Source organism: Bos grunniens, chromosome 22, assembly GCF_055505025.1.
Source record: "Bos grunniens cultivar Pamir isolate PY7600 chromosome 22, Bosgru_T2T1.0, whole genome shotgun sequence".
NCBI classification, from domain to species: Eukaryota; Metazoa; Chordata; class Mammalia; order Artiodactyla; family Bovidae; genus Bos; species Bos grunniens.
In genome coordinates this window covers 31,971,339-31,983,513 of record NC_141186.1, presented here as the reverse complement: position 1 = coordinate 31,983,513, position 12,175 = coordinate 31,971,339, and the positions used below count along the sequence as shown (strand labels likewise).

At 39.4% G+C, this 12,175-nt stretch overlaps 1 protein-coding gene across 26 annotated transcripts in view; it reads left to right on the top strand.

Moving 5' to 3' along the window:
- The window catches only part of MITF (melanocyte inducing transcription factor), a 229,092-nt gene extending 222,792 nt beyond the window's left edge, over window positions 1-6,300 (top strand). For all 26 annotated transcript variants that reach the window (XM_086366855.1, XM_086366838.1, XM_086366836.1 and 23 more), the window contains one exon: window positions 2,706-6,300. In XM_086366855.1, the coding sequence (XP_086222981.1) occupies window positions 2,706-3,107 (402 nt within the window). In that variant the 3' untranslated portion in view covers window positions 3,108-6,300. The remainder of the gene's footprint in view (window positions 1-2,705) is intronic.
- The last annotated feature ends 5,875 nt before the right edge of the window (window positions 6,301-12,175 follow it).

The following is a 12,175-nucleotide window of genomic DNA, read 5'->3' as shown; positions in this document are numbered from 1 at the left end:
TAGTCGCTTAGGTTCCAAATATATCCATTCATGTCAAATACAAATACTGTGAAAAATATGAATTGGAAATTGCATGGTGACCATGTCTTGGGTTTCTTCCAGTGCCAGGGAAGCAGCCTTTAGAACTTTTGTGTATCATGGAAAGCAGTATTAATTAGGAAAGCTCTGTCATGCAGTGAACCTGAATTTTCTAGATGAGACTTGTCACACTATTTAACAATCTAAGTAAAAGTTTAATTGGCTGGTAAACATTTTTAATTAAACAACAAAAGATTAGAATAAGACGTGTGCCTCTATTCATTCAACTTTTTTGTTTTTTAAGACATACTACAAGTGCGGGGGCACTGCTTTTATCATGTGGGTGTAGATTTACAGCAGTGCATGTGATCAGCTTGAGCCTAAGGGATTCCTTTCATTTTCACCCTAAGTGATGCATGCAGAAATGTTCACAGAAGAAAGACCATGAAGCCTTAATATCACTGGGACTGGAATTTTATTATTAAACAGCCCATGGTTTTAAAATGATGCCCAGGGACACTTGTGTGTCTGAAAATCACATGAAGGAATATGCAGATACTGTTGTGACATCTCAGACTCCTGTCTCTCACTTGTACTGAATCTAGAGGATGCCCTTGCAGATCAGACAGCCTTTCATACAGGCTGAACATGATTGAGAGGTTTGACCTGTTGTGTCCTTTGCCTTCTCTCCTGATGCAAGGTGACTTGCTTCAGATACATAGTCTATTATTTTTGTGGTATCATAAAACATAGGAAGATAGCATTGGCACATAGGAGCAAATGTTCTTTGGGGTCAGTTGTCGTCTATATGGTTCATTTTACGGAGGATCTAAGGATACTCTTGTATCTTGGGCTTCCCTTGTGGCTCAGCTGGTAAAGAATCTGCCTGCCATGTGGGAGACCTGGATTTGATTCCTGGGTTGGGAAGATCCCCTGGAGAAGGGAAACGCTACTCACTCCAGTATTGTGGCCCGGAGAATCCCATGGACTGTATAGTCCACGGGGTCGCTAAGAGTTGGACACGACTGAGGGAATTTCACTTAAGGATACTCAGGAAGGGAGACAGGAAGGAGCTTGTTTGAAAGGCTTTCCCTAGTTGTGTCTCTGTGTCCTTGCAGCGCCTCATGCAAATTAGATGAGCACCCACCCTAAGGATCTCATTTTAACTTAATCACCTCTTTAAAGACACTATGTATGACTTGAGGGTGATTGTTTTTCAGTCGCTAAGTCATGTCCGACTCTTTTTCGACCTCATGGACTGTGACCCCCTGAGCCCACCAGACTCGTCTGTCCATTGGATTTTCCAGGCAGGAATACTGCATTGGGTTGCCATTTTCTTCTACAGTCATTTTGGGGAGGGGACACAATTCAGTCTATAGTAGGAAGGATGTGAAAAAGTTGTAGGAAGAGATTGTTCCTCTTACACATAAGAACTTTCTTGTGGAATTAAAATAAAATAACTCCCTTTGCCTTGATGAGATGGGTTAAATGATGTGACTTTAGTTACCTATATGGAACTGTCATAACTTCTGCTATTATTATCCAAATATTATTCTATTTATTCCCAGTGCCCTTACTATCACAAGTAACTTTTTCATTGCACCTTAAGCCAAAGAAATACCTACCATTTCCTTGTTAGGTTTTAACAATTTAGTAACCATTTGAGAAGATAAAATGTATAAATTGAAAGAAAAATCATATTTTCATTTTATTTTTAAATAACCATGTTACTACCAGTGAGATGTGTGTGCCTGTTGGGGCAGGCTTCTCCAGCCTTGGAGTCATTTTGGACACTGTTACCCTCTTTCCCATTCCACATTTATTTTCATGCAGGACTTGGTTTTTTTGTTTGTTTTCCTTTTTAGTCACAGTAACCATCTGAGACCTGGCTCTGTGTTGATATGATATGATGGAAACACTGTTCAGTTCAGTTCAGTCGCTCAGTCGTGTCCGACTCTTTGCAACCGCATGAATCGCAGCACGCCAGGCCTCCCTGTCCATCACCAACTCCCGGAGTTCACTCAGACTCACGTGCATCTAGTCAGTGATGCCATCCAGCCATCTCATCCTCTGTCGTCCCCTTCTCCTCCTGCCCCCAATCCCTCCCAGCATCAGTCTTTTCCAATGAGTCAACTCTTCACATGAGGTGGCCGAAGTACTGGAGCTTCAGCTTTAGCATCATTCCTTCCAAAGAAATCCCAGGGCTGATCTCCTTCAGAATGGACTGGTTGGATCTTCTTGCAGTCCAAGGGACTCTCAAGAATCTTCTCCAACACCAGAGTTCAAAAGCATCAATTCTTCGGCGCTCAGCCTTCTTCATAGTCCAACTCTCACATCCATACATGACCACAGGACAAACCATAGCCTTGACTAGACGGACCTTTGTTGGCAAAGTAATGTCTCTGCTTATATACCTCCTACTCCTGCATATATATAGCTTCCCCTGATATTAATACCCCCCACCAGAGTGAGACATTCTAACAGTGGATGAATCTGCACTGACACAGCATTATCACTACTTGACCTAAGGATTGACTGTTAGCGATACACATCCTTTGAGTTTGGACAAGTGCATAGTGACAGATAACCATCATTATAATATATTATAATATCATGTTCAATATTCACTGTCCTAAAATCCCCTGTGCACCACCTTGTTAAGTGTCTGATTTCTGTTTTCCTTTTAGGAACTTGAAATGCAGGCTCGAGCTCACGGACTTTCCCTTATCCCATCCACGGGTCTCTGCTCTCCAGATCTGGTGAGTCGGATCATCAAGCAGGAACCCGCTCTTGAGAACTGCAACCAAGACCTCCTCCAGCATCATGCAGACCTCACGTGTACAACAACCCTGGATCTCACAGACGGCACCATCACCTTCAACAACAGCCTCGGAGCTGGGACCGAGAGCAGCCAAGCCTACAGCGTCCCTGCAAAAATGGGGTCCAAACTGGAAGACATCCTCATGGACGATACCCTTTCTCCTGTTGGCATAACTGATCCACTTCTTTCCTCGGTGTCCCCCGGAGCATCCAAAACCAGCAGCCGAAGGAGCAGTATGAGCATGGAAGAAACCGAACACGCTTGCTAGCAAATTCTCCCTGCTCTGCTTTCTCACAAACTGCTTCCTTTCTTGATCAGCAGATTTAATAATTTACCTGAAAGGGGTTTTCTTGATCATTTTCTTTTAATATGAAAAAAAAATTTTTTTTCATGCTTTATCAATAGCCCAGGATATATTTTATTTTTAGAATTTTGTGAAACAGACTTGTATATTCTATTTTACAACTACAAATGCCTCCAAAGTATTGTACGGTAGTGTACAGTATCTGTGAACTGAATACACCCAGACTTTAGCTTTCAGAGCAAGAGGATTTTGGCGTCAGAAAAATTTCTGTCCGTTTTTATTCAGGGGAAACTTGGTTTGCTATCTGTATGCCTGCAACTTCCTTGGAAATGAAGTGTAAAGTTTAACTAAAAGAATGTAAAGCAACCAAACAAGAAAGAGAGTGAAAGGGAGAGAGAGAGAGAGAGAGACAGAGAGAGACAGAGAGGAGAGGGGTGGGGAAAAAAAGAAGAAAAAAGGAATCCATACTAACCTTTTTCCATTTTGTAAATGTATCGATTCATTGGTACTGCCCTAAAGATACAGTACCCTTTTAGCATCATTTAGTCTTTATACTGCAAATTCTTTAAAGAAAAACTGTATTCTGTAAAAGAAAAAAAAATGCAGCCATTTTCATGTGGATTGTCTGGTTAGAAAACAACCAATACCTTAGGTGCAACTGGATTGAAAGGAGATATAGGCCAAGGCTCTGAAACATGGAGTCTCATCTTGCTCTTCACTCTGTGCTCTGTTACAGTTTTCCTCATCAATGAATGTGATCCAATTTTTCATGAGATATATTTTATTTTGAAATGGACATTAATGTCCTCTCAAAGCAAAATATTGAGGAGCACTGAAAGTTGTTTTTTTTTTTTTTCCTCAATTTCACTTTTGATAAGAAAACCAAACTGGGCACATTTCTAATTGGCTTTACTATTTTTATTTTTAAATTATGTTTTACTGTTCATTTGATTTGTACAGATTCTTTATTATCATTGTTATTTTCATTATGTTTGTATTAATTTGTAAGAAAATACATCTTAAAATGGCAAGTTTTCAATATTTTTACAACTCACTAGTGGTTTTCTGCATTCTTTGTACACACGTGAAAGAAAACTTTTATGCAAGGTCTTGCATTTAAAGAGAGCTTTGTGAATATTTTGTATATTACAGTCTCACTCAGAACTGTTTTTCCACACATTTAAGGTGTAGTATAAATAGGCTAAAACTGGCTTTCAAAAGAGAAACAACTTACATATTTATTTTTAGTGATATAAAACTAGCAATATTCTTGGAGAATGATAACCATAGCGTTAATATGCCTGTTATGGTAATTTAAATTGGGGTTTATTTCAGCAAACCTGAATGTTTTTTTAAAGAGAGAAATACTGTATTGGCCAATTACTGTTACTTGATAACAATGTTTTAACAAACAGCAATGTTGTAAAGTTAGTTTCAGTGCACTATCTACTTGTATAGTCCTATGCAATAACAGTAGTGTTACATATATTCTATCAGGCCTAGATGTTTTCTACAGATGACATATGGTGTTAAGAGGCAGGCTGTTGAATGGAATTTCTCAGTAGCAGCCTACGATTGAATAGCAAGTGGCATAAAGCATATCCATTCAGAATGAAGTGCCTTAAATATAGCAGTAGTCTCTAGCACTGACTGAACTGTAATGTAGGAGAAAGTTTCAAGATGGTATCTATAATCAAGAGGGACGTGTAGCATGGTGCCTATGTAGACAATAGAAGAGCTTCCAGTTTTCCTTCAGATATTTTTAATATGGAATATATTTTAGTGACAGAGTGCCAACTTCTTTCATCAGGAAACCTTATTCAGGAGGGTTTTTTTGTTTTTGTTTTTTAAGAGAAACAGTTTAAATGTCAAATGTGAATTGGTGATGGGTATTGGAGGATTCAGGGGGAAGGAGTGATTGTCAGACATATGAATGGATGGCTTACATGAAAATAATCAACTGCATAGTTCCCATGCACGTTGGGCAATGAGAATCCTTGGAAACATTGATGATGCTATCAGTTTTATAGCTTTATGACTCAAGGGGGTAGGGAAAATTAGTTCCCATTCTTTCAACCCCTCTTAATTGTATAGCTCTTTTCCTAGAATAGTGATGCAAATCTGCATGAACAGCTAATTGTACCATAGTGTTCATTGATACAATCATAGCATTGTCTATTTTTTCTCTTCATATTTATATGGGGGGAGGGGAGCTGGGTGAAAAAGTCAAAGATTGCAATGGTATGATGCTAGTTTTCCTTAGCTGATCGTGAGAGTTCTTAAAAATAGAGTAAGGTTGACTCACCCATGGCCCAGGGAATTTGGCCAGGGTTAAGCCAACTTATAGAAAGCTTTGTTGAAAGAAAGCATGGCATGTTGCACCACTGCCCTGACACTCGCAGCTCCTGAGCTCACCATCGCCTGTTTCTCCATCCCCTTCTTAACAGACAGTTTCTGGGAGGGGACAGGTGAGCAAGCTCAGGAGAATGCTGCAACCTTGGGGGTGGTTTTATTTATTTCTTTTTTGCCAAATAGAGTGTGCATATGTTTTAGGGACTAGCTAAGCCAAGAGGTGGTGGTTTGGGTTCACTGTTTGTGACAAGGAGAATGGTCCACACCACTCCCCCCATCCCTGAGTGCACAATTGTGACTCGGGGTTGGGCCTCCGTATGGAGTAACCAAAATGCCAAACTTGTACACCTGCCTTTGAGTATGGCAATGGAAATACCAAACCTTCTGACTTTGCCAAAAAACCATACAACCAACCTGGTCATACATAGGATGACAGAGTTCTTTCTGGTTGTTTTAAAATATTAAAGCAATAAGAACAAATAAATACATAGGAAGTTAAAAGATATAAAATAAAGCACAAAGGAATGCACTTATTAATCTTTTTTAAAAATGCACTGGGGAAAGTTGATGTTGATAACAGTATATTAAAAAAAAACCCTATTTCTTGAAAAAATAAATGACAAATGACTGTCTCTTGCGGACGCTTGGTACTGTAATGTTCATACTAGTCACCTGCTGTTGGATGCAGCAATAATTTCTGTATGGTCCATAGCACTGTATATTATGGATCAATATTAATGTATCCAATGAAATAATTGAACTGTTATTCTTGATAGCCTCATTAAAGCATTTGGTTTTTCACATAGTGGTGGCCAGTTGTGTTTGGTTAATGTGAATTTTGAATATTGTTTGCCTTATCAAAAAAATAGTGCACAAGTTCTTCGGACTTAATGACTAACAAATTGCATGAAAAATTTTTAAATGCTGGTAAGTACCTTTTTAAAAAATTATTTTAAATACCACTCTAAGATACTACTTTTTGATTACTTTATGACTTGCACTCAGATGAACTGTAATTATCCAGTTTTTTTCCCCCATCCTGAATTTGGGGAGTTTTTAAAGTCCCAAATGCCAAGAGTTCATTTAGATACAGGAGCTTATTTTAAATGTTTCAGTGAAAGGTGGCTTTACAAAGAGAGAAATTGTCAGAGAAACTCTTGCATATTTACAAAAAAGGTATTGGGTTTTTAAAATACAAATTTGTGATAATGAAAGCTTAGTATACCCAGGTTGCCACCTCCTGGCTGGCTTTTTTTTTTTAAGTACTTAATAATCACTTGATAAATGTTGAATTTGAATTGGGAAGTGTCAGACAAAACATGTCTCTATTCCCTAGCTAGACCTTAAACTTCTGCCCTTTAAAAAAAAATCATCTGGTTTAACCTCTGGAGAAAATGAGCAAGAAACTTCCCATAATGTTTCTAATTTGATTGTCAGCTTTTTCTTAAGCTTGATTTTTCTTTTCCCCCTTAAATTGTAATATACAATAATCGAGCCTTTTCTTTTTCAGAGTTAGTTGAATCATTTATATTTTCCATAGACATGTGATTGTATGATGTCTTAAAAAATGCGTAAAGTAGGAAGATTTCCTATCTGAACAAGAGAATTTTCTGGAGCACAGTGAAAGCAGGTAAGTTGAAAGTTGGGGCTTTTCACCTCAGGGAGTCTGTACCCGGACTTTAACCCAAATTTCTGACCTGTCCACACACTCACTTCATAATGTATAAGGATCCTCAATCTCTATCTCTGCGCGCCCCTCCCTACCCCAAATTATTATCTTAACATCAGGCATTTGCCTACAGCTTGTATGATTGTATTGCATATCCAAAGACTTACCTTTCTTAAATCTTTATTCAGCAAACCCACTTAAAAAGCAAGTAGATTGATCCATGAAATGGCAAAGCATAGACTTCAGCTAAATGTACTCATTTGGAATCTTATCTCTGCCCGTTTCCAGCTGTGTGATTTTGAGCCATTTACTTAGCTTCTCTGTGCCTCCATTTTCTTTCTGTTCATTGGAAATAATAAAAGCAGCTACCACAAAGTGGTCTTGTGAAGAGTATTCAAATCAGTGAGCTATAATTTTTGCTTGGCAGCACATAGTAAATGCTCAATATGTATAGCTATTTGTGTATTATCATCATAACCACTTTCATGATTAAAATAGAAGAATACTCCCGGGTCACCTAAAATCATCATATGTGTCAACAGAAGCATGCACATTTTGAGAAACTCTATATTTTAGTATATGGCAGATGTTTGTGTGAATTGGCAAGGTGACGGAACCCACAGGCTACTTTGGAGAAGAGGACGTTATTGTCTCTAGGATCCAGGATTAAAATATTTTAGAGCACTACCAATAAATCCAGTTTACTATGTTGTAACAACATCTTCAGCACAAATGACCGAAAATTTAACTTGTTTTAAACCTTTCTGCTCTGCACATATGCCTCTGCTGTGAGAAATGCTATTTCCAGAAAATCTACCTTGTTGAAACTGGAATCTCTATTGTATTCCTTAGAGAATTATTTTTTTCATCCTTTATGATACACACCGGTGTTATGTATCTAAAGAAAGGTATCTTGTCTATATCCTATCTGTTCACTTGTCTATCAGTATGTAAATGTTTTTCAGGTTTTTATTTTCAATTATCCTTACATTTGATGACTTCTTTAGAACGCCATCTGAGGAGTTAATCTTCCTAATCCAGCCAACATAAATGAACCTTTAGAAGCACTGTGTTTTTATTTTTTTGTGTATGCCAAGATTTAATGCATAGCCGAGTAGCATGAGGAAAGCTCATTTAAGAGGGGTGTTGTAAAGTTAGATTTTCATTATATTTAGAGAGAGATGGCAATGATGTCTTAATTCTCTGCTGCCACCTCGGAAGCCCAATAGCCATGGTTTCGTGTCCTCACCCATGCTAACATGAATCTCTGTCATATACAGCTTGTGCAGAATATAAATGAAGAAGCTTCCATTCCATCCCCAGTTTTCCCCAGAGGCATGCACCTCCCCCATCCCACCAAGTACAGAGTACATTTACCATATTAAAATTGTCAGACTTGTTTATATATGAAATTTAGACATGGCTAATCTTATTTGTGTTCAATATTTATAGATCTTTGGAGCCTATTACCTCTACCAGATACACTGGAAAGTAATATGACTGTACCCAAATCCAAATAAATCTCAGCAACATGTCTAAATGGTAAAGGCAGTTTGCTTTTGAAAAATTTGCATTTTAAATTTCTAATTATGGAGTCAGCTAAAGTTATAACCAAATGGGTGCAATTGTCACTCAAAGTTCCTTACATATTATTCAGACAGCAAAATCTGTGTAGATAGAAGCCAGTAAACTAGTGTTTCCCAAACTTTGCTTTATGGAACTCATTCCACAAGCTGTTCCAAAAGTTGCTTTGGGGAATAGGGGTTTGGAGGTGGGGGGAGGAAGCAAAATGCTATAGTTAATTTTCAGAAAGTTCACTTTGGGCAATACCATGTTAATCCAATTATAATAGTTATCTACTGCAAGACTTTTCACATTCTGAAATATGAAAATGTGCATGAGGGTTTTCAGGCCTGGAAATAGTATGTAATGTCTCCTAATCTTTTTGCCTGTGTATGTGTGTATGTGTATAAAGTACTTGTTAATAGTTCCAAACAATGTCATTTGGAAGATTCTGGAGATTTTGAAGAAATTCTATGGAGTTGATAAGGAAAATTTCTTCTGTTTTTCTCAGGTAAGTGTGTTTACATTTGTTTATCGTTCTGTAGGATGAAAATGCTGTTATTAAAATATTATTATTCATGAGTAAGCATTTTATCTTAGGTTTTCATTTCCAATGAAAATATAAAATTCTGGTTAAGGAATCTGTTGCCATTCAGATATCATTATTCTTGGATTCAAAAAGTAATTTGTGTTTTGATTTTTAGTGAATATGTAAATGCTGGTTATGCTCATATTCAGTATACCCTTGCTATAAGTGGTTTTAAAAAAGCATGTTTCTTACTCCTTTAAATAGAGACACCTGATAAATTGGGAAGGAGGGTGGAGGTCTTGGTCACAGTGCAATTGGTTTATAACTTTAGGTCCTGCTCATTGGTTTTTTGGTGGAGGGAAGTTAGGAAGAATTCAGAATTTACAGTCTTGTGAATGATTTCTTTTTTTAATGTAGGCAAATCCTGTGTGTGTGTGCTAAGTCACTTCAGTCATGTTCGACTCTTTGAGACCCTATGGACCGTAGCCCACCAGCCTCTGTACATGAATTCTACAGACAAGAATACTGGAGTGGGTTGCCATGCCCTCCACCAGGGGATCTTCCCGAACCAGGGATCAAACCTGCATCTCATCTCCTGCATTGGCAGGCAGGTTCTTTACCACTGGGGCCACCTGGGAAGCCCCAAATCTTGTAGGTTAAATCTCAAAGTGTCAATTACTAATTGGTTATAGGCTAACCCAGAAAATCTAGGCTAATCATCAGGTACCTGAAGTCCCAGTATTACAAAGTCTGATGGAAAACACATTAACACATCTTTTCCACTCCTTACAAATGAGATTGGAAATTTATTTCACTCATATTCTTCAGTTTCCGTTCTTTGCTTGGGGATAAATGGTGAACAGAGGAATTCCTATCCAATGGGAAAGGAATTTATTGGCTCACATCACCAAAAAGTAAATGGTGATTGTAATTTCCTGTGTGCCAGAGTTCAAGGGCTTAAACAAGGCATTCCCTCTGCCTCTCTGTAGTTTTTTGTGCTTTTGTATTTGTTCTCTATTTTTTGGCTGTGCAGTATGGCATGAATGATCTTCGTGCCCTGACCAGGGATCAAATTCATGCCTCTGGAGTGAAAGCACGGTGTCTTAACTACTAGGGAAGGCCCTCTATAGTTTTCTTGACTCTGCCCTCCTCTGCAGGTGAATCTTCTCCATGAGGACTCCTCTGGTAGTTCCAAGGTCCAACTGAAAGCCGGCACCTCTTCCCTGTTGCTAAGGCCAAGTCCCTGAATTAGTTCTGAAGAGGCCTACTTGAGCATGACCACCATGGAATGTGGTGGAACATGCCAAATGGCCAGGTCTGGGTCATGTGGGTCCACTCCAGTAGATTCAGTGATCAGCACCTAAACTGTAAACCAAGAGAAAGGGTGGTGAGATTCACCCAGATTCCAGATGATGATGCTGCTCCACAAATACGGCGGAGAGGACTTCAGGCGGGCAGAACAATAGATACTCATCACTGTACCTTTGGAGGGGATTGGGCAAGCTCTACCTTTTCCAAACTCTTGCTACTCCCAGATGTATCAGTTTAGGACTTTTCTTCCCTCTACCTTAACCACAGTATGAGGCAAAGGGAGAGAAGGAAGGTATTGAATTCCTATATCTGTGTCTCCCTCCTCTTCATCATTCATGGCTAGGTTTTCATAAATTATTTTCCAGTCCCCTAGCCCCAGCCACCACCACCATGTAATCCTCTGCCAGATGGATATCCTAAGATGGATATCAAGATGGATATCCAAACTTTTCAATAAGATGTCCAGAGGACTCATGAAGTATACAGTCCTCTAAATACACAGGGGCTCTTACTTCTGTCATTTCCAAAGCCCACTGTGTTGTCATGTTGCTTTCAGTTACATGTGACAGAAGCCAAAATCCACTGGGTTAAACTGAAAGAGAGGTTTTACTGATTCATATAGAAAAACTCCAGGAGTGAAACTTGCAGTAGTGACTTCAGATGCCCAAATGAAACCTCTGCGTCAGTAGCTCCCTGTCTTTCATGTTTCTGCTCTCTGTTCTTGGCCTTCATTCTTACCTAGACTTCCCCTGTGAGGTCGCAAAATGACCAGTGGCCCCAGACCACTCTTGCTTGTTTATCATCCAGCCTGGAAAAGGCATTTCCATCCTTCCAGAGTCTCCTTGGCCTGATTAGGCCAGTAGGCATATTCCTGGACCAATCACTGTTGGCAGGGATGGGGCATAGGCAGGCCGCATACTTCCTGCCTGAGTCAGGTTGACTCGGCCCGGCTCGAGTGGAAACGGGCAGCCCTGCAAGCTGAAAGGTGGTCCTCCTGTTCAGATGTCCTTTCTGCCTGTGACCATTAGTGTTTGCTTTTCCAACAATTGGCTCCTTAATCATTTACGTTTCAGATTAAAATTTACCTCCTCAGAGAAGAGAGTATTGACCACTTGACATAAAGTAAGCTCCACTTGTGTTTTCTTAACACCCCATTTCCTTCCGTTTTTTCTTCCTCCTCTTCTCCTTCTTCCCCCTTCACCCCCTGCCTCTCTGCTCCCTCTCCTCACCTTCCTCTTTCCCCTCTTAAAGCAATTTGAACTTATTTGCTGTCACTTGTGTATAAAGTAATCATTTGCGACTAGTAGACCAGGACTGGAAAGTCTTGCCATAATACTGCCAATAAAAATACAGCCTTATTTAAAATGAAAAACAAAACATTGGGGGAAAGTTATAGGTTAAAATTACCTGTTATCTAGGATTGTGGAAATACCTGTTTGTAAGCACATGGTACTGTGCTGTGCTAAGTCGCATCAGTCGTGTCTCTTTGTGACCTGGTGGACTGTAGCCTGCCAGGCTCCTCTGTTCATGGAATTCTCCAGGCAAGAATACTGGAGTGGGTTGTCATTCCCTTCTCCAGGGGGGGGCCCTCCCAATCCAGGGATCAAA